This window comes from Cavia porcellus, unplaced genomic scaffold, assembly GCF_034190915.1.
Source record: "Cavia porcellus strain 051 isolate PalLab524CR breed Dunkin Hartley unplaced genomic scaffold, mCavPor4.1 scaffold_1, whole genome shotgun sequence".
Classification (NCBI taxonomy): Eukaryota; Metazoa; Chordata; class Mammalia; order Rodentia; family Caviidae; genus Cavia; species Cavia porcellus.
In genome coordinates, this window is record NW_026947484.1 from 145,770,755 (window position 1) to 145,797,442 (window position 26,688).

The window sequence follows — 26,688 nt, forward strand, 5'->3', positions numbered from 1 at the left end:
TTGGTACAAAAACATAAATGTTTATTTCTGAATCACTTTCTCTTCCTTCCTGGCCTGAAGGGACTTTTCCCACCTCATTTCCTGCCACAGTGTCTTCAATTATCACTGACTTGTAATTGCATGCATGTAACATATGTGGGGAATCTTTATGTTTTTTCTACATTACAAAATCCTTCCTTAAATATATGACCCTTGCTCAAATCCAGAAACATGAAAACATATTACAGATCTCATACATTACAAGTCATACTTTGTATAATTTATGTTGGGCATTTCCAGCATTCTTTAAATGAAAACAAAATCTTTTAGCTATTCATTGGATTAACAGCAATTGCATGTCCTTTTCAGCAGGCAAAACTTCTTAAAAATGAATTACAACATACTCTCTTGTATTGATACAGGCACTTCTTTTATGTAGAATTCAAAATCATTATTAAAAGACCAAACAACGATTAAGCATTTGTATTCCAATAGAGATTACATATATACGCATGTGTTCCTAGCTGTGTAGCATTTGGTTATATCGCCCCCTGCAGGAAGCCTAAAATAGATTTTAGAAAACACTACAATCAATAGCATGGTTCATTTATTTTGCTTCTCATGAAAAGACAGTGTTAGGCCAGTGTCAGCTGCAAATCTCCTACCCATTTCCAGATAATTCTTAAAATGTGAAGGCCAGGAATGGTGTTATTGATACTAATATTAGGACTAGGAACAGAAATGTCAGGAGGACTAGGGGTCTCTGGAGGAGGAGGAATAAACAAAGACACTTGGGCCAAGTTGGATATTTCTGATTCCAGATTAGCCTTATCGACAGCCTTAATAGCAATGAAAAGATTGGTGCCATTTTCAAAGGCAATGTTTTCTGGTTCAAACACAAAGATTTCCTCAGAGTTGGCCTTCTTTGGGATGAGACCAGTTGTGTTCACTTGAACTGAAGCATTGAACTTGTCTCTGAGGTCAAGGACATTTGTACTCATTCGAATGATATACTTGAAAGCTAAAGAGGAAAAGAGAAAAAAGATGTAACTTGAAATTCTCACATCTTAATGGTAAGTCTATTAGAAATTATATATCACCATACCGTAAAGTTGTAACAGAGAAATAGAATCAATTGTATTGACAAGTATTAATATTTCTTCTGTATTCTTATTCGTATATCTTAACAAAGTGATAAATGTAAAATTGGATTGGTCATGACTTAAAACTTTTGTCATGTTTTCTTCTACTTTTGGCAGAAAGAAGAAGTCATTTAATTACTTGCTTATTGTTTTATTATGTATAGAGGAGATTTTGATACCAAGACTTCTCAAATGTTAAAGTGCATAAAAATCACCCAGTGATCTTAAAATTCAAGCTCTAGTTCATTAGATCTGGGTTGGGAGTGGAGGGTCTACATTTCTAACAAGTATCCCTGTGTTACCTATACTGTCTGGCAGGACCTGAGATTTCTTCCAAAGGATATTTCCATTCCACAGATATTGGTGCTCTATTCCCAGTCCTTCTCCAGAAATCACTACTGAAAAATGGGGTGTCCTGAGATACTTTGGCAAGAGTCGAGAAGAAAACTAAAGTTTGCCTTTGCTGGCTGAAACCTCTTACTCCCTGTTATGGCTTAGACCTAAAATGGTCCCAGAATCCTTGTGTGTTTGGAAAATGATTGGATCCGGTGGTGCTATTAGGCATAGAGCCAAATGTGCTGTTAAGAGGTGTGACTTTCTTAGAAAAGGCAGATCACTGGTGACCTGAGCCACCTAAGACTCTCTGGCTATGTCTCTCTCTGGCTCCTCTCTTCTCCCTGTGCTTCTTGGTCGCCATGACATGAGCAGCTTTCCTTTGTAGCAGGCCCTTCCACCACGTGAACTTCACCTTGGAGCCTGCCAACCACGGACTGAACCTTTTGAAATGGTGAGCCAAAATAAACCTCTTCTCTTTTAAATTTGATCCTCTAATAGGCCAGCTTTTCAGATTCTACACCTCTCATTTAAAGCCCTTTACCTTTTATTTCAGATAATATTTAGGAATTCTGTGCCTTCTGCCCTATCCTGTATTCCTACACATAGCCCTTCCTCACTTCCTTCTATACCTCTGCTTGACTGGTAAACTTCTTGTCAGGATCCACCCTGTGCTCAGCTTACCTTGCCCATGATCATAATCATTGCCAGGAGCTGTCCACGTCAGGTTGATGACACTGTAACCCTGCACCTTTGCCCTCAGGTCAGTGATCTGACAAGGTGGGAAGAGGTCAGGGATGGGAGCTTTTGGGACATGAGAGGCCACAAACGAACCTCCTGAAGATGTTCTGCTGAAACACACTTTTTTATTTTGAACTTCAGTCTTATTATTTGCAGGTCTTGGCGGATTCAATTGTATTTTACCTGTATTAAAAGATCATTTAAAATACGGTAAGCAACACCACTAAATGGCTGAACATCTCTCCAGGTTTTAGTGATAACAATTTTCTTACTCTTCTTTTTTCCTTTATATGAAATTCATCTTAAATGTCTGGTGACAAGACCCCAAGTCTGTGCTTACTTCAGCGGCTCATATATAGACTTCAAATCAGGTTGCATCAAAGATTTAAAAAAAAGAGAAAATGACTTTTTTATCTCACAGGTTTTCAGGAGATTTAGTAAATAACCTCTGCAATGTACTTTTGTAACATGTGTCCTGGAATTATCTTCTTTTCATTCTATGCCTGTCTTTAACTTACTCTTCCACAAGGTCAGTCTAAATAATGCCTCTAATTTAAACCTCAGGTTCCCTTACAAAATCTCTATCATCCAGATAAAAATACTGAACTTCATGATCTTTCCCATTTATTTAATAATGAGTCATCTAGACCTTTAAGAATTCAAAGGATTGTTCTAAGTAGCTCTCTTTCACTTCTCCATATATGTGCTTCATCTTTCTTCTTTGATTACAATTTCTCATTAAATGTTTTATGCTAAGAATTTCAAAATGTTTTACTTCTGAAAGATTTCCAACTTGCTTAATGAATTCATGGGAAATTTTTTTCTTGTAGCAATCCAATTTCCTTTACACTCTTCTTGTATAAAAGTGATCTTTGGATTCAAACAAATGCTCTGGCCTCCTCAATTAGTGGGGTAATCAGACTATGCTTTTAATGAAAATGTTACTATAATCTAAAATGGCATGACTCCAAATTTACTTTCTCATAAACTGTACTTCTGTAGTTCCCATGTTTTTCTCTATAAAGTCAGATTTATCCTCATATCTATTAACTACATCTTCAACAAAGATGAAGTAGATGCTTTGGTAGATTCATGTATTTGATTTAACAACAGAGTCTTGCCCTAAGTCCTCAAGCTTATCAAGGAATAGAGGCAAGAAGACTGCTTCTCAGCATCACATAACATATTATTACTATTACCAGTGGTTTGATAACCTCTCTAGCTTCTGTTTCTTTTCTGTGAAAAGGGTATTTGGGAGAATGAATTATACTTAGGTAATTGAACACTGAGCTAAGGCTAAACTACTAAATTTCTCTTCTATATTTTCCCCCTAACTCAAGAAGAAAAAGCAAGATAAAAAAAGCTTAAATATATGAAAGAATATTGGGTACAATGGTGCTGTTATGGCTTATATCTAGATGTCACTCAAAGCTTCCTGTACTTGTAGATGGGGCTGCCAATCATGGGTGTGTTTACTGGATTTGGCCACTGATTGGTTTAGCACAGTTTCAGGTGTGGGAGATGAACTTCCTAAAGAGAGAATACTCATCTTTAGTGTTGGTGGAACCAATCAATAGGCTTGCAATCTGGATGGAATAAAAAGGAAAAGAAGAAAAAAGATTCTGACTTCTGCTTACCCTTCTATGGACTGCTTCTCTGCCACGCAAACCTGCTTTGGAACCAGCTGACTATAATGAAAGCGCTATAAAATGTGGCCTGAAATAAACCTTTTTGCCTTTAACTTGTGGCTGTTGGATATTTTGTCCTAGACACAAGAAACTAATATAGGTGTCTTTTAAAGCATATCCCTATGATCATCTTTGCTGAGAAGACACACTATATTCCAGAATCCTCCTTCACCCAAGAAAAGAGATAAGATCTTTCTTCACTTGAGTGACAAGAAAAGGCCTGCCAAAACACAGTGGAGATGGATGGAAAACAAGCCCTGGAACCTGTTAGACTCAGTCTTTGCCCCAATCCCTGCACTTGTCCAGGGCAGGTTCTTGTAACAAGAGTGGTGTGGAATTATCTATTTCATAAACATCGTTTTCCCATCTGGTTACACGTAGGCTCAGCGTGCTGGCTAGCACAATTAGTCTACTGTCCTTCTTGGTCTGAGTTCGAAGAAGGGAGGCAAGAGACAGAGTGGGTTACGGAAATCCTGATGTAGATGACAAGTTCTAACTTATATTTTCATTTTGTGGAAAAGTTAATGTTAGTAAAATGAGCTTCATTACAAAATATTTTAATGTTTTCTTAAAAAATAATAAAAATATTTATTAAATAATAATTTCTAGCAATAACGTACCAGGTATATTTCCCTGTTTATTCCTCACTACCATCAAACGAGGCAGTTATCATTATTATCTCTACAACAGATAAAAATGAAACACACAGAAGTTTTACATTTTACTTGGTAGAGGGCTAGAATTTGTACCAACATAGTCAAAAGTTATGTTTTATTGAGCTAGTTTGCCTCTTGAGTGGACAGCAGATGATGTCTGGGACATTTTTTATTGTGATAACTGGGAGCTGCTACTGGCCTCTGGTTAGAGGAGGCCAGGGATGTTGCTAAACCATCTACAATAAACAGAACAGTGCCCCACAGCAAAAGGTTGTCTGGCCCAAAATACCAATCGTGCAAAGCTGAGAAACTCTCAGTTCTCCTTGAATTACTCTGCCTCGCAGAGTTTTCTGCTGTTTCCAAGCATTTTACATAAGCTGAATTACTTACCATTCTCTATCCAGCCAGCTACAAGCAGGGCTCCATTTGACCTGGATGCTGTTCCCTGTCTGACTGTATTAATGCCTCCCAGGGCCCATATTTTCACACTGTATCTTCCGTTTGTATCATAAGCTATAAAATACCTTGAGTAGACACCATCATTCTTAGTAGCATCAGCACCTGGCCAGGGAAATGAAGGAAATAATAAATGTCCTAACAGTATCTGGGCATTCGTATATTTATAATTCATATACATTAACATTTCTCAAAGCAAAAAGAAATTCAGTATTACCTCCAAAAGACCTTAGGATCTGATAATGCTAAGGATGAACCTACTTCTTATTTTACTGTTGTGTGTGTGGTTTTACCACTGTATGTATGTGTGGTTTTATATTTTATCATTGTATGAGTGGTTTTATATGTGTCTATCTTCTTTTCTTGAATTTTTCATTCTTTGTGAAATCAGAGATCATGTCATATGACTCTGTTACACTAAACATAGCATGAAGTAACTATTTAATAAGTATGTATTCAACCAGAATGATTTCTGTATATGACTGGGGAAGAAAAAGTTCTATATAACTATTTAATAAAATTTCTGTCTTCTCCCCAAGGTAAATATAGCTGGGAAATTCATTCTAATAAGGCTATTTGCACCATAGCAAGCAGACATATTCCTTCTGAAAAGAAATGTAGAATTATTTTTTTGTCTTTGAATACAGAAACAATGGGCGGAGGTTTAGATTTCACTTTGGAAGCAAGCTAACACAGAGTCTGCATAGACACGGGAATCATGGGAAGTGTGCTAAGATACACTGCTGCTGTTTTTGAACTATGAAAGCCTCCATTTATTCACTGTAATATAAAGATAATAATGTCTAAAAAATGAATGTTCTACATAAAAATGAAGACAGATCTCTACGTAACTCTGTATATATGCTTCTATATAAATATACACACATATTTACATTGTGTGTGTGTATGTGTGTGTGTATGTACAGAGTTAGAGAGACAGAGGGAGAGAGAGGGAGGAAGAGAGGAAAGCAGGGCAGGAAAAATATCTAACACAAAATAAGCTATTAATAAGCTAGCAATTTATCTTCTTTTAGATTGGGAGTTCAAACATCCCCTAGAGTCTCTGAGTCTATTGTGCTCAAGCCACTAATGCATTTGGTTTTATAAAAGCTGCGGCAAGCCCTTCTTCACGTTTTCCAACATTTTAGAATACAGGAATCGTAGGGAGACATAGGATTCTTTCAGCCAGCCTTCCAGTGCTGGGCTCCCTCACCAGACCTTCTGTCATTCCCTGGTTGCTTCTTGGAAAAACAAAAATATATTTTCCAATTCTTGGATGTTACCTGCTCCATTATCCAGTAGTTCCAAGGTGACTGTTTTCCCATTTGCCGATTCAATCACAGCTGTGACCTGGGCCCCGAGAATTGGTGAAGCTCCTTGGTGAATATTTGCATAAACTATCATAGGACTGGGGAATTTGCCTGTGTCCTTGTTCATTTTGGAGGTCACTGTAATCGGAGGCAGGGTAGCACTTGATGCACGTGAGGTGACTGTCAGGGTGAGAGTTTGTGAGCTCGCTTGCAGACTGTATTTCCAAATGCCAACCTGACCAAAATAGATGCAGACATTTCCAATAAATAACTATGACAGAAGCTTGCCTTCAGTGGCACGTATAGGAAAAGGCTGTCTGACACAAGTGTGTTGCAAGCATATCTAAGACGTGGGCATCACCGGCACTTTGTCAGCCAAGGCACATTTCAGAGGGTTTGCACAGCCTACATGGTTCTCCTCGTTGGGAAGATCCCAATCAGAGAAAATAAGGTCTGAAAGCTGGGCCCTCATTTATCATTGGCCTGGTTTCCTAAGACATGGATTGCTGAGGTAGAAGGAACATTTTTTGTGCTGTCAAAGCTTCCAGCGTTGTTTTGCATCTTCAACACTATGTAATTGGAAGATTCTGTCTTTAGTATCTGCACAAAACATCATTAGTTTCCTTTCTCTTGACATGCTGGCAAACTGAGTGATTTTCCACTGCATGGAGATTTTCCCATCATTTTTTTATTGATTCAATACTTACTCTCCTCTTAGCAACTATTCTAAAAGCCACAGTTATTTTGTTTTACCTTGTCAGGGTATGAGAAGGAAAAAGAAAATCCTGACTTCGTACCTTAGCGATGTCTGGGACCTGGAGGTAGGCCATTTTGCTGGCTGCATCCACTACGAAACCATTCTGCCTTGTTCCACTGGGATCCCAGAGAAAGATTTGGGGCTGCTGATTTGTCCATGTGATAAGGAACAATGTGTCCTTTCCTACTGTGTCATCCACAATCACTGTGCCATTCATCCACTGGCGGTTCTGGAGGGTTGCTCCTCTACTCTCCAGCTGTTAAGAAAACAACGCTTTACCTTCTGGAGAACACGGCTCATATCCAATGGTGTTTTCTACTTCTCCCTTTCCCAAGTGCCCAAAAAGCCATCAATGATGCCTCAGTTCTTGATTTGGTACTTACAACTATTATGATCCAGTTCTAAATTGCCTTTCTGGCTTTAGCTTCCACAATTTTCTACTGAAACAAGATCACTTTCTCAAAGGATCCTTATGAATCTCTAACTTTAATAAATCTTTAAGTTCAATAAATCCCTTTTATTAATTTATAACATTATTGCACGCTCTTTTTCTGGAAGTTCTCTCCACTTGTCTAAACCTCACTCATCCTTAAAAATTGTGTTCGACTCACTTTCTCAGCAGGGCATGTGGGCACAAGACTGTTATCTCAGCATTCTGGGAAGCTGAGGCATGAGGAATGTAAATTTAAATCCAAACTGGACAATTTAGAGACTTAGTGAGACCCTGTCTCCAGAGAAATAAAAAGGAGCTAGAGATATAGTTTAACACTGAGACCTGGGTTCAATCCCCAGAAGTCTTCCCAATCATTTTCTCCATGACACTTTCTTTGTTCACCTCATTTATTACTCAAATGACATCTCTCTTTCCTGTGAACTCGTATAGAATTTTATTTGTGTCAGTCCACTGATAGAGATCAGTGGTCCTAGGACAGGGCCCTGTAAGTAGACCCAAAAACCTATAGTTTTGAAATGTGACATTTAGGCTTTGACATTCCTTTTACCTTTACCCAAACTTTTATATTAAAATTTATAATTCACATCAATATCATTACTGATTGCTTATTCTCTCTAATTTAAAAATTCTTGTGAGTAACATCTGCAACTATTACAAAAGAGCATTTTAAAATAATTTGTCCCCTTAAAAATAGTCCCAAGAATGTTGAAAGATAATTTGGTTTTCTGGAAATTTTGGAACTCTATGGGGTCATGGACATTTTCTGGTTCATAGTTCGACAGGCTTTGCTTATGGTCAGAGTTAATGACAGACCAAGGGCTGAAATCCAGGCATCTGAATGGACAGCATGGACTTTTCCACAATGCAAAGTGCCTCCCCTGTGTTTTACGACAATCTTGGCAAATATTAGAGATTTGAGGTAATGGAAAATAGAGCAAGTAATCCCTGGACACATATCCCAGAAAATTTGTAATTGAGATGATCTACCCTGAAGAAAATTCCCAGCCAATTATATTGTCATGGGTCTTTGTTAGCAGATGTTAAGAATTCTTGGACCTATTACATTTATGTTGTTGATTTCTGGAGGAATTCACTTAGTTTTATTTCTAAAGGAGTCAACATTAATTGCCTTGTTTAGTGAGTAGTGTTGCATTTTAGGAATGATGTCTGAAATCAGACTGAACCATTTATTTTCATTTTAATGCAATACTAGAGGAATATAGAACTTAAAATTTTTAACCATTAAATTTTGCATCTTTACTGTGATTAGATATTAACACACAAATGTACATACAAAATAAGTAAACACGAGGAGGAAAAACTCCTACCTGGATGGAGCGCTGAGTGATGGCGCCATTTCCTGAGGAAAGGGCCCCAAAAGCATCAATGAGGCCATTGTTTTGAGCCTGATCAGAAGCATATGTCTGCAAACCTCCTAAAATGCAATTACATCATCAGAAGTTATTTTCCAGACAGCAAGTGTTCACAACACTTTAGCTGTTGCTAAAATGATGGAATACATAAAATAAATATCGCATTTTTATTAAAGTAAAAACAGATCAACATCAAATGTATGTGCACATAAACTCAGAAGTGAATACTAAATTTTTAATATTAATAAATAAAACTTTAGCAATATCTCTGTCATCTGGCTACTTCCTTTTTTTTTCTTTTTCTTTTTTTTTTTTTTTTTGGTGGTACCAAGGATTGAACTTATCACCTCAGGCTTGCCAGGCAGGCACTTACACCACTGAGCTAAATCCCTGGCCCCCATGTTATCTGGCTACTTTCACTGTCTACATATTAACTGCAATCTCTGTGAAGCTAAAATTGATATAATTAAAAATCTACATTTTAAAAGTCATGCACTTGGACATGAAAGAACGCATTAAGCCTCTCAGGCATTTGGGCACATGTGATTAGGGAAAGAAAGTTCTCAAGAAAAACCAAACAGGAAGAAGAGAAAGGTCAGGGGGAGGAGCTAAGTTTAGAATCTAGCTAAAGACAGGGCCCAGGGGTATCTGCACCAGGAACTGCATCACAGTGGGACCAAGGAGGTCTCACCTGGAGGCAAGAAGGCCACCTTCTGTGTGGCTATTTCCTTCAGTTATTGGTGATTGGTTTACACTTGAGATGTAATTCTATCACACTTAGTTCTAGAGTTTCCTTCTAACTCAACTAAGACAAGTAGGTGACGACAGCAAGAAATAACAGAGCACCAAAGAACAGTTATAGAAAGTAGGGTGCATTATAAAAGCAAGATTGTACATCAAGCCTGACAGTCCTGGGCTACTTAGAGTAAGTATAAATAACCCAGTTAATGTGAAACCATATTTAAACTATTAAAATGCCATCCAAATTGCCCCAGAAGGCAGCTTAGTATAATAATTTATATCCTTCACTCCATCCCTACCTAAGTGAAAAAAAAAAGAACCAGAGTGCGCTCGCCTACTCTGCTCAAGTAGCCAGGACACAAGGCATCTAGTTGACCCGGCTGTCTATGGGAATTAAGTACATGGTGCATTAATGCTTTATAGAGACACTACATTATATGCTACAATGTGGAGCAAACTTCTGATTTGTTCATCAGCCTCTTTACCCTTTCATGAGACTCTTTGCTCTCTTTATCAGGGTTTTCTGCTCCAGAAAAAGTTAAATCTCCCTTCTGTCTACCATATAATACTTTTTATTGCTAATAGAACACTTATGATATGGTAGTGTGTAGTCTGTGGTTTGTCACCTGTCTCCCTTCAGCCTCTTGGCCACTGTCAAATGAAAGTAAGTGGCTCCTGGTTATCTGTGAGAGTCCGCTTAGTTCTTACAAGGTGCCTGGAAAGAAAACAGGCTTGAATCTTCACTAAGTACCACGCTTGACCCATCTTCTTCAGACTTCCCTAGTCCTAAACTCAGCTCTTAAAATAATTGGGTGGAGTTCACTCTCATGGCGACAAGCGAAGGAAGGGTAACTAGTTGGTTAAGAAGACCACCTCCCTCTTTCTTCACCCCAATTCCGGCTTCTCTCCAGTTCATGGAGTCCTCAGTCCAGTGGAAGAGAAAATGCACTGGGTCTAAACCGATCCGTCATCCCTCACCTGTCATTTGAGACAGCTGCTCCAGCTCTGCAGCTGCAGAGGGCCCCAGGGCAACGGTGTGGATTATGGCTCCGCTCTGCTTCACCATATTAAAGCACATGCTGATAGTGTTGTCCTCCCCATCGGTCAGCAGCACAATCTCAGAGCCATCTGTTGGATACTTTTTCTTGATCACCTAAGGACATGATTCAGGACATGGGTTACTGGAGTGTGTAAAACCTGTCTTTACATGAGACAAGGAGAGCAAACCCAGAACTATGTGGGAGTGTTTGGAGGTGTGTTTTTCTTGTTTTTTATTTTCTTTTTAAAACTAACTTCATTGGTACATTCCTTATATACATAATGATCACATTAATATCATATATATGATTTTACAGCACCAACATTATGAGTCTCTCTCTCTCTGCATGTCCCTTTCTCTTGCTCTTGACTGAACCCCGGACCTTTACACTAAACTATCTCCCCAGCCTCCCCTGGTATTTTATTTTGAGACAAGTCACTAAGATGCACAGGCTGGGCAAAAACTTGTGATCCTCCTGCCTCAAAAAAGATTATGATGGGGTGAAAGTTAGATAAAAGAATATGTGATCTATTTAAGAAGAGGAAACAGAGTCTATTGTCCCCTAAATAAGTGAAAGATTTTGAAGTAGGGAAGACAGTCAGGCTAAGTGCTGAAACACCTCCCTGGACCAACCAAACCTCTGAAGGTTGAAGAGAGCGTTGAGGACAGGAACCTTCTGTCTCTCTCCCTATTTGATGGAGAAGAGGCCATCACCCCAAGGCAGCCGTGATGACACGAGGAGAGAGCAAAACTGGGACTGTGGCCATGAAAAGGAGAAAGAGCCCAGAAGCGGGAAGCTGCAACTATGCCTTGATATGAACAAATTCAGGGTCTGAGAAGCCAGAGAAATGGCCAGTTTGGACTCCCTTGTTGCATGCTCTATGAATACTGTGTGTCAGGAGAAATGGAAGATGGTCTCCACATCTGTCATAAGGAAGGCTGAGTGAAGAGTCAGCGTGTGACAGAGGGCGATCCTGCCGAGGCACAGGCAGCCTGGCTACATCCCAGGGGAGAACAGGGCTTTCCAGACTTTGCTGAGGTAATGGAGCCGGCCAGGTAGGACCACAAGGCCCTGGCCACACCTAGGGAATAAACAGGTGCTCCCTCTTAATACCTCTGCAGGCACCACCACAGGAGACAGGACAGACCTGACCAGGACCAGGGCCCTGAAGGGATCTGGAGGACACTGCAGCCTCCAAGGCCCCTTGCCTCCTCACCTGAAGCCCACAAGCTCCTGTACCCCACACCAGCCTCCACCAGGCTGAGGAGCATTGTAAATTCCAGTTGCATCCCTCCCACCCTCTCTGACTCATCTGACTGGAAAACGAAGAGCCAGAAATTCTCTGCTCAGCACCAAACATCTGGATGCCACACAGCAGGAGTTCAGCACATCAGCAATTTCATTTTCAGTGCTTTCCCCTCCCTCACTCCTTTAATCAACACTTGGGTGGTGGCAGAGGCAGCAGAACCCAAGTGCATAAAGGATTTTTTATGCTCCTGGCCTGGAGGAGGGTTTTGTGCTAAGTATACAGTATAAAATACTTCCAGGGAACTGATCTTCCAGGTAAAGGGTCAAAGGGACAGGAAATGGTCATGTCCAGTTTCCACGTCTACCTCTGTGAGCGGGAAAATACATATTCCTGCTGCTGTCTCTTTACGAGCGGCAACAGCCTCATCACCCAGCAATATGTGTGCTGTACCCAAAGAGCAAGCCAAGGGCAGCCATGTCCCAAGTGTGCTGAGGTTCTGAAACATCAGACCAGTGCACTCATCCAGCCTGCTGTTCTGTGTCAGTAGCCCCTCCATAAATACAGGGTACCTGGATCTATTCAAACTTAGGTGTTATTGGTGCGTTAAGTAACCCAGTGCAATTTATTTACAAAGAACTTCCTGTATAAATGACAGCATGTCAACAGACTTGGACTTAAAAGATTAAGTTTTAGCTCTAAAGAAGCTTTGCTTGGTTGAAATACATGGCTGGATGATAAGACAGAAAAGCCCAGAAGTCTTAACAAATGTTTTTAAATTTAAAAATGTTATAGGATTCCGAAAAATATTTCTATACAGATGAAAGGACTAGGAAAGGTGGTAGGAAGTATATGATGCCTCTGATAGTTCATTGAAGTTAGGTGTGAGAAGAACCTCCATTAGGGGAGGAGTTAGCCTGCCGAAGGTGTGGACACTCCGAAGGACTGGGGACTCTATTTCTTTACATGCAGGATTCCTGGAAGAGGCCCAGGACCTTAAGTCTGGAAAGGCAGTAGTAGATTTATAATGAAAGAGCTTAAATATTTAGAAGAATTTGAGAAACTAATTGAGGGATGATGTAACTGGATCATTAGGTATGACATTAATGTAATTTACAGTTCCGAGGGCCTGCTGCTTCAACAATATTTTCTTCCTTAACAAGATGGCCTTTGGAGTGTCCAGCTGCCTTGGAGATTTACTAAATGGATGGAGTTTTTTTTCATAGAAGATACTTTTAGAGCCTTTTGTATCTTTTCTTTACAGCACTACAGATATGTAGAAGGCTACCACAAATACTGTTGAGTGCAAGCATATGTTCAGAAAAAGCACAGCTATACAGATGCAGAACAGCACAAAAGCATGAATAAATTAGTTAATAATAGAGTTGGGGGCCTGTGTCTTTGCATCATTTGAAGCATTGCTTTGCTCTTGGTTGTCTAATTCAAATAGACACTGGCCATATAAGGAAACATTGCTTAGAAAAAAAACATGGCAAACACTGGCAAACCACAATAGCAGAGCATATCTCACAGTAAATGCTGATTGAAGGCCGGAGCAGATGGATGTCCCTCCTGAAGAAACTGTTGGTAAGTGTTTGGTGAGTGCATCTCTGTCTGCATCACTCTTTATCTGGACAAGTTCACTTCGTACTTGGGCGCTACCGTCAAATGTTACCAGCCCAACCCAGGACCTGTCCTCCACCGTCTGCAGCAGGAAAAACTTGGCCGCTTGATTCATGCGGTCAAGGCGGTTATCACTCTGGATGGACAAGCAAAAGAAAAGCAATCAAGTTGGATTTAAACGAACAGATTGATTACTGAACAGGCGAAAGGGTATTCTGAGGTGGCTGCTTTGAGATACAGTAAGTGACTTGCCTGAGGCAATTTTCCATTCATATTTAGCAGCATTTTTACATAAAATTTAGTACTTTTGCATAAATAGCAAAAGGCAAAGCCAGATAACATGATCATTAAGTACAGTGTTTTAGTGATAGTTCTGGATAAGTCCTGTATAGAAGTATAGACCTGTAGACCTATATAATGTCAGTAAAACATTAAAAACATGAAGTTTATCTAACTAATCAGATCTTTGCTCACAAATTAAAACTAATTTAATTTGGAAAATGAAACCGTTGATGCCAAATCTCTGTGAAATGAAGTGGGCATTTTTTTTATCCTTTCTCCTTTTTTTGGACCATGGCCCGAACTCCGACCTTGCACTTGCCAGGAAGGCGCTTATGCCACAGAGCTAAATCCCCAGCCAGTGGGCATTTCTGATGGGAATGTTATTGCAATTGTTTTAAGTTGGGGGTTATATTTATTCCCAACCAATTCAAAGTTGTGGTCCAGATCATACCATACACATTTATGAGGGGCATAGAGAAGACCGGGGCTCAGTGAACATACCGCCATGCTTCCAGATTTATCAAGGACTAAACACACAACCCTTTGTGCAATCTGCAGCAAAGAGAAGGTGGGTTTGGGTGGGTTTGTTGTCATAGGAGTGGTTTTCTTAAAGTCCTCAGATTCGCTGATCACTTCCCATGTGCTTCGGAGATTGCATTTTTGGTTTTGCAGGTTTGGGGCTTCTTTATTGTGGTTTTTTTCGTTACAGAACCCAACCACCTGAAATTGTCAATGAAATGATATAGTTAACAGTAAAGTACTTATTAAAATAAGTATCTCACAGTTTAAATTCCTGTTTTTTTTTCCCAGTCTGCCTTGCTAACCTATCACAATGATTCAATATCACAACTACTACAGACGATTCTTGGGTGCATCTTAGCCATGGTTTGGAGATTCTACCTCACACCATGTCTTCAACGTCACTGTACCCTTATTGCTTCTCAGAAATCCATTTCCCTACTGTAAGTGGCTTCCTGTCTAATCCTCAAACTTGCTGTTCCAAGTTCTCACTACTCTCTTTGTATCACCCTTTTCGGCATTCCTCTCCTGGTACCATCTTTTCCTCCCACCTTGTACCATTAGACTTCGCCTCCTTACTTCCCACTTATTGGCCAGTACCCTTCATTCCAACTTTCAACATCATTTCAGCTCTCCATGTGGCTCTGTGGTCCACTTGGATGCCTCATTGGTGAAATGTATTGATTTTGGTTATTTTGTTGTGGGAGAGGAAAACGCCCTTCCAAATACAGGCAACTGAAGGCTTAGTAGTGACAATGAATTAGGTAATACACATGAAGAGGAGCAGTGTTGGATAAAGTTGATGAGATTTTTTTATGGACATGTAAAGTTGTGGAGCTCGCAGCCTCTGTTCTCCTGAGAATTTCTAATCAACTCTTTGTGGTCTTATAGTACAACAAAGTAACTTCAGTAAGGTCCTTTAAAGATAATGGTGCATGCACTGGGCTATAAACCACTCAGATGAGAAAATTATCTCATTAAATTTTACTTCCTCAAAATTTAGTCCTGTGTCTAACATAAATACAAGCTCAATGCTAACTCTGTTGCTTTTAGAGTGAGCTTATCCTCTTTATGCATTAATTTTTTTCATCTACAAAATGACATTTATTATGCAAAAATAATATGTAATAAGGACAATACTAATGGTCATTAAAGAATGATTCTTTTCTTCTTCCTTGGTGTTTATGTTCCTAGCATTTGGAGAACTAAAAAGGGAAGCACAATACACAAAGAAAAAGTAATCTATTTCTTTTCTTACCATTCAGTTAAAAATCTTATCTGGGAGTCTAATAATTCAGAAAGCAATGATTATACTTGTAAACATTTATTTTCCACTTTATTTGCTTTTTCCACCTCATAAATTTTGATAGTTTTCTCATATTATTGCTATGACCAATTTTTAGCAAGGAAACCTGAAAAGCTTTTATGTGAATCTCAACCAGAATTCCCCAAATCTGTACATCAAATTTAACTCTGTAGCTAATTTAAAACCCAGATGGCTCTTGACTTACAATGATACAGTGTAGAATTTTTCACCTTTGGTGGTGCAAAAGGGACAGACATTCAGTAAAAATGGTACTTTGAGTTTTAGTCGTTTCCTGGGTTGGATAGCCTCTCATGATGCTGGAGCCATTGCTCCCACTCCGCTGCACTGCAATGCTAAACTATGATGCCCAGTAACTTAGGAGTATTAAATGAATTTTTCACTTACAGTATTTTCAATGTAAGGTGGGTTTTTTGGGATATTTAACCTCATCATAAGTTAAAGAGTTTCTGTACATTATCTGATCTTTATCTGAAAGTTTCTTAATTGGTTTGGGAGTAGACTGGTAAGCTATGGTTCATCAAATTATCTATCACTATTGACAGGCTCTGGTAAGTTCCAGTGGAAAAATCTAATTTTATGTAGGATGCTAGAAGATAAGCACTCCCTGCTAAAGTCAGTTAGCTCATGCATTTCATTTTATTTTGTGAAAATTTGCTGGCCTATATATTTAACATTAATAAGGATAGTGAGGTTCATCTGTGACCAACTGGACATTAAAAATAAACAGTAAGCCTGCCATGATGGTGCACATCTGTAAGCCCAACACACAGGAGGCTGATGCAGAAGGATCACAAGTTCAAGATCAACCTAGCAAAACCCGATCTCAACGAACCAATCAAAACTGTTAAGATATATTTTAACACTGTTTAAAGCCATTATAACTATGAAAGAACTCCCTAAGAGTATTAGCAATTGTTAAATGATAGAAATTTTGCTTAACAGTCAAAGACAAATATACAAGCAGAAAAGAGTTCTTTAGAAGTTGAAGTAGGAATGCTGTTCATTATTTTCATTCTTAAGTAATGAAAAGAATTGCTATAATCCTCCTGGACAATTGTGTCATTTAAATGTTTTTGTGCTTGCATGAAGTTAAGAGTATCTGAAAAAATTCTAAACACTTAAAAGCTAGTAGAAGAAAGATGGAGCAGAAAAAGGAATGGACATAGGATAAAAGAAAGGGAATATTCTGGTATTTATCCCAGATTTTGTGCTCTCAGCTTGTTGCAGAGAGAATCAGATAATGATTTTTTTTTCCTAAAACAGATATATTGCTCTAAATTTTCTCTGGAATTTGATTTTCCCCAGAGCACCAGGGAAAAACCTCATTAAGTTGGTAAGAGCCTGGGAGAAAAAAATAAGGTACTTACAGACTCAATACTTTGTGCAAACATTATGGAAGCCTTTGCAATCTGTTGCTTCTGTGGTATCAGCACACATTCTTTATTATACAGTCCTGTTAATTTGTTGAGTCTGCATGGTCCAACTGTACAACTGCCTCCCTGGCACTTAATTGTTTTATATTGTCCGGTAATATCTGTTGAACATCTGAAAAGAGTTATGGTTAGATGTTTAGACAATGTAATCATTTCAAAGGGGTAGATTATGGTCAGTGGCTGATAAATTGCTTGTCTATATTTTCTAATTCAAGAAACAAATACATTCCTTCAGATAGCAAAATTACTGAATCTCCATTGAAGTGATTGTCTATTTGCTAGAAAGTATCAGAATTTATTTCTATGCAGCAGGAAACTAAGTCTGGCTAGAGTTGATATCAGCATCAATAAGGTTCTGACTTTCGCCACCTTCTAAACAATTCTAGTTCCTCAAAAATCAGGAACCCTCTTTGTTTTCCCCAAAAGATGTGCTGACATTTCCTGCTTATTTTTGCCTCTTCCAATTGGTTTATTTCATACAGTTTTGCATAGATCCTTTATATTCATGAGTTTAAATGCTTATCAATTTTGGTGTTATAAACTGAATTTTGTCTCCCATCTTTTTTTTTAATTATAGTTTTGATTATATAAACAATGCATAAAGAAAAAAGAAAGTCCAAGGGAAAAAAGTGTCACCGTCAGAAATAAAGCACTGTTAACATGCTGAATCACTTCCTTCTCATTCTATGTATCAGAGTCATATTGCACACATAAGTATTCTCTGCTTTTAAAAAACTTGGTACATTAGTAAATTCTAAGGTAAATTTTAATATATAATTTAATATTATATAATATTAAATTTTAATGTATAATACTTTCAAAAATGTGTTTCTATACCTTTATCTTTTAATACTATAATGTGAATTCAGCAACCTTTATTTAATTTAATTTCTCCCCTAACTTGTCAATACTAAAAATAGAAGATTAATGAATAAACAAAATTTTACATGAAGTTTTGATTGTATTTGCAAGTTTGTAACACAATTAATTCCAAGGGGAAATTATCAGATCTAAAACTTAAACATTTTATAGCCTGTTCATAAGGCTTGTTCTACTATTTCTTTAAAGTGGATTTTTAAACATGAAATTATTATTATTATTATTTTTTGTCTTTTTGAGACAGGGTTACACTATGCAGTCCAGGCTGGTCTTGAGCTCACTTTGTAACCCAGGCTGGTCTCAAACTTATAATAATCCTGCTTCAGCCTCCTGAGCGCTGGGATTACAGGTGTGTGTCTTCATGCCTGACTTTTAAACATGAAATTATTGAGTCAAAAAACAGAAAAAAATTAGAGATGCGGTATGTGGCACCTATATTTCTGTCCAAAATGTTGATTGGTCAAATTTATATTTCTAACAACTATTTCTGGGAGCTCTCAACCCAGTAACAATAACTTGCTAGGTAATAGATGAATTTCATTATTAACCAATTTGCATCTCTTTGCTTACTAATTACTAATTCCACTAATGCTGAAATTCTTTAATGAAATTGAAAAGGAAACAGTACTTCCAAAGTCAATCCTGGAAGCAAACATTACTCTGATACCTAAAGTACAGAAGGACTCAACCAGAAAAGACAACTACAGACCAAAGATCTAAATATTAAAATAGAAACAGTAAATCTACAGGAATAAAAAGTACGACAAATCTTGAAGACATAGGTGTAGCCAGAGAGTTCATGAGCAAAACCCAAACTGCATGGGAAATACTTCAAAGAATCAATAATAATATTAAAAAGCTTTTGTATATCAAAAGAAATCACCATCAGAGTGAAAAGAAAACCCACAGAATGGAAAAAAAATGTAGCAAGTTGTCCTTCAGAAAAAGGACATATATCTAGAACATATAAAGCATTAAAAATAAGCAGGCCATTGAAATTGAAAGATTCAACCCAAATGTGGGCATCTGAAATGAATACACACTTCTCAGATGAAGAAACAAATGGCAAATAAATATATGATAAAAATGTTTAACATCACTGGTCATTTGAAAGACGTAAATTAAAATTTTTCCTCCTATCTTAAAAAATTTCTTTTCCCATAGATTTGTAACTTAAGCTATATTAAATAATCATATATGTGTCAGCTCGTTTTTTAGTCTTATAGTATATTAAAATTTGTTAAGCAAATTTTCTCTTTATTTTCTTTTTCAAAAGTTATCTCAGTTTAACTAGGATTTTTGAAATGAGGTAAAAATGGTATCATTTTGAATAAAGTTTCATAAAACCTACATATGAATTTTTGTTGAACTTATAACTTTCATGAATTGAAAGTTTCTTAATTTATCTTTCCATTTAAGTATTTTGAAAAGAATTAATAATTTCTTCAAATATTTCTTTCATATTTCTAAGAGGTTTTTTTAATGAATTGCCACATTAAGTGGAGCATTTTTTTCATTATATTTTTGAAATGATTACTGCTAATAAATTGAGAAGCAATTTGTTTATTTTTCATATGGTAACCTTGTTGAATTTATTTATTTATGTATTTTTGAGACAGGGTCTTGCTATGTCATCTAGAATGGTCTTGAAATCTCTGTGTAATCCAGGCTGGCTTTGAATTTATGGTAGTCCTCCTGCCTTAGCTTCCCAAGTGCAGGGATATAGACGTGTGCCACCATGCCTGGCTATCTTGATTTTAATTTCAGTTTATTTCCTTGGGCTTTCTAAATGGACTATGTATCATTTGCATAGGGCACTTTTTCTCTTCCTTTCTCACAGTCTGTTCCATAACAGTGTTTCCCAAGTTTCAGGTATTACTGCATTGACTATAACTTCCTAGGCAAATCTGGGTAACTGTGGTGATAGCGGCCACCTTTATCTCACTCCTGGGAATGTGTCTAGTGTTTATTTATGAAATATGGTATAGACACGGCTTTCATAGATGTTCTGTGTCATGTTCAAGGAGTAACCTCTTGTTTTGGGAAGTCCTGCCATTTTAGTTGTTGCTTCTAGGCCTAAAGCGTAATTTAAAAGTTTGGAAGATAAGAAGCAATACATATTACTAGTATGTTATTACAAAATTTCTTTTTAAAAGGACATGATAATCATATCAGCTTTACTAATGCAGTATACATAGTTTCCATGGAAGAAAGGACATGCTGATACATGGATTTTTCTAGAATATTTGAAAAAGGAGTAGGTATGAATCAGCCTTTCTCTCAAAGGAAGACACAGAGTCTTCACTGTCTGGAAGCTTAGCAAGGAGAAGTGGGACAGGTAGATGGAGACTTTGGAAGGTCAGCCAGCGCCTTTAATATCCGGGAAGCGACGTTGGCCTGTGAGCCAGGTAGGGCCAAGGAGAGAAGCTGAAGGAACCCGAGATCCGAGAGACTGCACGGCTCTGGGAGTTAGCAATGTACCAGTGTCCATTGATGGCTGCAGAGTGCCAGTAAAGGGGGACGGAGAAACGGAAGTGGACAACACTGAAGAGCTCGAATGGAATAAAGGAAGAAAACCTTGGAGTATAGCAATCTTCATGTGGGAGGCCAAGTCCTGAGCCCGTGCAGTGACTGCACCAAGCCAAGCCTCATAACGGAGAAAGCCAAGCACAACTCCTTAGGCAAACATCAGTCCAGAAAGACTGGAGGCAGAAAGGGTGCTGTACCAACTTTTATTCCTTAAAAGGGGGTCCTTAATTCATGAATAAACTGCTCCTTAATTCATGAATGAATATGTAATTCTGCCAAGTTGATGCTGAGACTATGTGAATATTCATTTAATTTTTGCTTTCCTTGAAGTACTATGTCATCTAGCTAACATTACATTTTTGGATTTCCAGAAGTATCCTACTGGGCCTTGTTTGTTATTCCCTCTGTTCCCCTACCTGTAATTTATTATCCTTTTATTTAAAATCTTCATCTTTTTAGAGATCCATAACTACAGTTTGTTTCTTCGCTTCACCTGTCCAATGTTAGCATCTGAATTATGCCAGATTTTTTTTTAAAAAATTGCTGTTTCCTGTCACGTCTGTCTGCACTAGTGCAGTTTATATTCATAGAAATTACTTGTGGCCAGAGCTCACCCTAAATTTGTGACTGCCAAGAGTACATGCCAAATGTGAATTAGGGTTTTTTTCCTTTTCATTTCGGACATCATTCAGGGTTTAATTCAAACTGTGAAGATTTTTTGCTTTGATATCTGCATTGTCTTTCAGGTAAGTTCCACAGCCTCCCCCAGGCCCGCTCACACTGACCAAGTCCACACAGTGTCACTTTGTTTTGAAGTGACACTAGCTCTCCTCACATCACTGATTCTGGTGCAGAAGACAGACAGTGCACACGGTACCAGGGACTTATTGTAGTTGGCACACTATTTTTTTTCTGAAAAGGGGCAAATGATTTATAGCTGCAAAGTAGATAATTTAATTAATTTGAAAGAATTCAAAGCAGTGATTTTGTAGACATCAAAAAATGCACTGAGAGAATGAATTAGAGAAAATAGGCTGATTTTTAAAGTAATTAATTCTAGAAGAAAGGAGCTACAATTTAGAATAGTTTGAGAAGATGAAATACCTTACGGCTTGAGGTCTTCCCCTGGATAAGTAGAATTTCTCTTCGTTGTTGTACTCATCAAATACTCCCCATTGTAGGTGAGCCCATTCATGAACAAAGACCCTGCCTGTGAGAAAACATTTCGGTTACCTGAGTAAAATAAGAATGGTAAGATAACTTTCTTGCAAGAGCAGAAAGCAACACTTTCAAATGTTTTTTATGTTTTGATTTTATTTTTTTGTAAGACAGGCTTTCGCTATTACCCCAGGCTGGCATCCAACAGCCTCCTGGGTGCTGGGATCATAGGCGCGCGCTGCCAAGGCCAGATAAGTTTGTTTGTTTTTTACATTAGAGGTTTGAAAGACCTAATACAGGGGCTGGAGGTTTAGTTCAGCGGCCTAAGTGCCTGCCTTGTAAGAAGGCAGTCGTGAGTTCGATCCTGGGTACTAATAAAAAGGAAAAAAGACCAAAAAAAAAAAAAAAAAAAAAAAAAAAAAAAGAAAGAAAGAAAGAAAGATCTAATACAACAAGTGTACATTTCTGTAAAGCACAAGCACTCATTTTGGCTCATCGAACGTTAATCAGGCACGTGGTAAATGCAGCAGTTACTCACACAGAGATGAACCACTGGCCCTTTTCCATGCATGCAGTTCCTGGTCCAGGAGAAAACACGCATGGTGCCAGATCCAGCTCTTGAGCAAAGGACACAAGGTACTTGATGTTTTGGGTCCTGCTCCTTCCTACACCCCAGTCTCTTGCTGTCCTCCACCCACATCTGAAACTCTGCAATCGAGATGAACTCCTGAACTGTCGGTTCTGGGCCACAAGATCCTCCTGTTCATCTCTGATTCTTGTCAGTTTCCCCCTTGGTGGAATATTCTCATATTCTCTCTCTCTCTCTCTCTCTCTCTCTGCCTGGCTAATTCCCACTGTTCTTTCAAAATGCAGCCTCTGTGTACCCAAAATCCATTCCCAGTTTGCTCAGACTCACCAGGAGCTCCTCCTTGTGGCTGTCATCGTACCCCGTAAGGTAATAGTGTTGCTGCTTCCTTGCCAGCCTCCCACACCAGACACCTGTCTGTATCAGGACAAGAAGTCTGACTCCTTCATCGTCATGCTGAGCACATGGTACCTCGAAATTAATAGGCACCTGGCTATCTGTTAAGTTTGGATGGATCCGGGGGGTTTAGACACAGTTTAGTGTTTCTGAAATTTCAGGTTGGGTGCGTCTAGAATGTTAGGTGAGGAGGACGTGCTAAGGGAGCTCTGATACTGGACTCTAAGGGCTGGGACTTTATTCTGTCAGGGCTGGGGAGCAGCTGATGGTTTCTTATTAAAGGTGAGGGCAGACTGAGAGTGCAAGAGTAGAGTCACAGCACAGAAAGGGGACATCATAGAGAGGTACCACTATACATGGTGGACGGAGTGGGCTCCGGGGGCAGATGGGCCAGCGAGGTAAATCAGCACAATTATTCATTAACGAATGCAACTTGATTGCACTTGGAGAGCACATATTATACATATGCCTTGTTGCGTGTTGATTTTAATATTTTTTTAAAGATGTCTGGGTTAAGTTCACGTAGATATGATAGGGTTTGTTTATTTGTAAAAGGAAACTGGCCTTTTTTCTTTTTAACAAAGTCTTTTCAGTGCTAAAGAATACTGTGCCACCCAGGAGTACGGCACACAGACCAGGAGTCTCAGCACCACCCATGAGCTCAGGTCTCTTGTAGCCTGTGCTGAGTCGGGTTCTGCTTTAACCCTAGCTGCTTATAACTGCAAAGCAAGGTGGGCCTTCGCCCTCTGGTGGCCACCATCTGAATTGCAGGCAGGAGGTTTCATTTAGGTGATTTCTCACAGATCTACAGAAACCTAACACTACATAGTGTATTAAACTGTTTCATGGTTATAACCTGGCACAATGATGCTTTCTAAACCAAATATTATATTTACACATATATACAAAATAATAAGTTATAGATGAGGGACGTTTTGTTCTGAATTTTACATGAAAAACACGTTTTGTCAGGTTATATTACATGGGCTAATTCATAAAAAAAATACTATTATGTATTCACTTTGAAAAATAATTATTGGACTGTGAGTGATATAGTAGAACATTTTATCCATGCCAATACCTTGTGGTCCGTATTGCTTCAATGCCTTTCCCGCTAAGAAGTCAGGAGTGAGATGAATCTTTTCACCTCTTTCTCCACACTTTCCAAACTGCTCGGTATAAGGCTCATCAGTACTTAGTTGATTAGGTTCGACCACAACGTCTGCCTGAAATTTTAGAAAAGCTTTTTTATCATCACCACATTTCAGTAACCACACTGAACAGTTGCATTTGGCGCAGAAGTATTTGACTTAAGAAAAATCTAGGTCAAAGAAGAAAGGTAATTTTGAAAAAAGAACTTGGTATGCTCACATTTTTGTAGGTCTCAAGTTTTGGTTTCGTATACTCAGGTTTTGCGTTCCAGTTTTCGGGAATCAAGATGGAAACACTTTTGAAATAAAATCTTTTTTCTGTTGCTTCAAACAGGTATGGAGATGCCTCAGTGACCATGTCCTAGAAAGAAAGAAAACATACCCAAAACAACAATTATGACTGAAAAAGGACCAGGACACCAATCATTTAAATTTATACCTCTGTTTTACCTTAGGAAAGATGAGATGGGAGGGGGAAATGTGGCCATGCTTTTATTAATAGTTTCTAGCAGCTAGACTTTCTCGATATTTACCACATACTCTGTGATACCATGCAGTGGTGAGCAATTCAGATACTAGAAGCAGATGCTAATCTTGGCTTAACTACTCACTGGACACTTTCTTATCCTGAGTCCTAACTATCCTGTTTATTAAACAGGAAATATCATAGTGACCAGTCAATAATGTTGGAGTGAGGAACAAAGAAACCAGGCACACGAAGTGTTAGCAATGATGTTTTCTTCGCACAAATAAATGTTTATTAAACTCACCTAGTGGTTCTGTGGCATAACCTCTCTTGGCAATCAGTGAACATTTCAGGGAGAAACTGATACTTAGCAAACAGCAGTGGAGAGAAATTCTAATGAGTATGACCTTGACCCTTACCACATCTTGTAATAATTTTGGCATTTAATACCAAGTTAACTTAATTTAGTTTAATACTGCAGGTTGTGGTAGCTTTGAGCTTTAGTATAGTTTAAGGAAGTAGATACAGGGAGATGGCATCATGACATATTTTTAAGTTACATGTAACTTTATTTCTCTAAAATGAAACAGCCCAGTGTTAAACGCGTGGGTAGACTCTCTGAGATGGGTTTTGACCAGAGTCTCCCAGATTGCTGCAGAGGGAGCTGAGGGCGCCCTGCTTGGCAGGATGGACAGTGAGTGGTGACAGAGGATGGAAGGGAACGCTAGCATTTCCCGGTGGGCAGAGGAGGAGCCAACAAAGGAGTCTCGGAAGAACCTGTCAGTGAACATGGAGGAAATCAATAAAACATGTGGGGAGCACCACGAAACTCCTCCTAAGTAGAAATGGTTCTTTCTCCAAACTCCACTTTTCTGGCTTTATTTCCGGGGGAGAGATCTCTGGGCTCTTGTACTATTTACGTTACAAAGGACATGTGATTGGTGACTATATCTAACATTTATAAAGCAACACATATGATATATTTTTATGTTATTTTTAAAGTTTTGAGACGATTTCAGACTTGCAGGTGACATACAAACATTGTACAGATTTCCTATTTACTTTTCACTCAGTTTCCCTTTGCGTGAATACATTTTTATATTTAATCCTCACGATGCCCTATTTTTTTAAAGCATTCCTGCTTTACAGATCACTCTCACTCTATGTAATTCTGCCTCTGAATGAATGTGCTACACCCACATTCTAGGGTGATCTTTCAAAAGGATTTTCCCTTTTATTTTTAGCCATTTGTGTAATACCTCTAGTCCCTCCAACATGGCAAGAGCTTGGGGGCATATGATTGTCACTCCTTCTCCCGCGCAGGAGGAAATAAGATGAGGTGCAGCTCCTCAGCAGCCCTGATGGGATTTTGCTTCTAGGTTGACAAAATGCAGTTTCCTTCCCTGGAATGCTCAGGGCTGTTCTTATAAATCGGAGCTTGCATTCTGGGCTCCTATTTGGTATCACAGGGAAGGGGATTGCAATTAGGAGTATGAAAAGTGAGCCTGATAGGTGCCTGTGGTGAAAGCAGGCAAAGGAAATACCTGTGTGCACATCACAGGACCTGCCAAACTAAACTGATTCTGCAGTAGTGCAGAATGAAGTCATTTTCAGTCAAATAACTCACAGCCAGTAAATATCAAATCCTTCTTTAAATTCCAGCAATGGAACTAACCCTGAGTTATGCATACTGTGTTCATCTCATCCCTTGCAAAAAGCCTGATGGTTAGAGTTATCATTTCCATTTCACAGATGAAGAGACTGAGACTCAAATAAAAAACTGATTGCTAGTGTCATGTACCTAAAATGAGAGAATTTATTTTCTATCACAATATTGCACTGTTTAAGATCATTGCCATTGATCACTGTCACAGTGTAAGTAAGTACCACTTTGAACTTACCTTTATTTGTTGAATAAGTGCTTCGTCTTCGGGCACACTGGGGTCAATTGCAATGACAATGTCTTCATAGCCATTGTTATTCAGCTTAATGAGGGAATCGCTCAGGGCCCCTTCTAGAAAGTGAAGGACCAAGATGAAGACGGAACTCTTCCATGATCCCATGGCTGCACATCCCACTGTGGATGTTGTTGCTTAGGTAGAGGACTTTCTTTGCCCCTATATATATATGAAAACAGACACACACTTTCCCCAGCTTATCAAAGGTGATTTATCACAGGGCTTTAACCTCTTGAACTAAAGGGTTTCTTATTGCATTTGTCTTTGATGGGAAGACAGCGATCGCTTAATACGTTGTGTACTTTTTAAGTGTTTCACTGTAGAAGAAGGAGTGCTGGGTTTGCCTTCAGCTGTGCCAGATGTTTGCTGAGGGTGGGGAAGCCCACACCTGGTTCCCTGGAAATCCTCATACCGAGCACATTCAAAGATCTGCTTACTTATCAATATTTGTCCAGCCGGGGAATC

At 38.7% G+C, this 26,688-nt stretch overlaps 1 protein-coding gene and 1 long non-coding RNA gene across 2 annotated transcripts; one reads left to right on the plus strand and one right to left on the minus strand.

The window, feature by feature from the left end:
- On the minus strand, positions 1–26,349 carry LOC100734482 (calcium-activated chloride channel regulator 1). The gene is made up of 14 exons (XM_003478795.3): positions 26,167–26,349; positions 24,020–24,160; positions 23,730–23,874; positions 21,613–21,718; positions 17,035–17,212; positions 14,323–14,541; positions 13,448–13,675; positions 10,609–10,783; positions 8,845–8,951; positions 7,103–7,318; positions 6,279–6,540; positions 4,930–5,100; positions 2,139–2,378; positions 1–1,000 (listed from the first exon to the last, which is right to left on the minus strand). Exons 1-14 carry the CDS (start codon positions 26,326–26,328, stop codon positions 615–617), a joined length of 2,736 nt encoding a protein of 911 aa, XP_003478843.2. The 5' UTR covers positions 26,329–26,349; the 3' UTR covers positions 1–614.
- Positions 1,007–4,418, plus strand: LOC134477875 (uncharacterized). The gene is made up of 3 exons (XR_010050121.1): positions 1,007–1,908; positions 2,116–2,405; positions 3,773–4,418. It is a non-coding gene; the product is annotated as an uncharacterized LOC134477875 (long non-coding RNA).
- Positions 26,350–26,688: the final 339 nt, after the last annotated feature.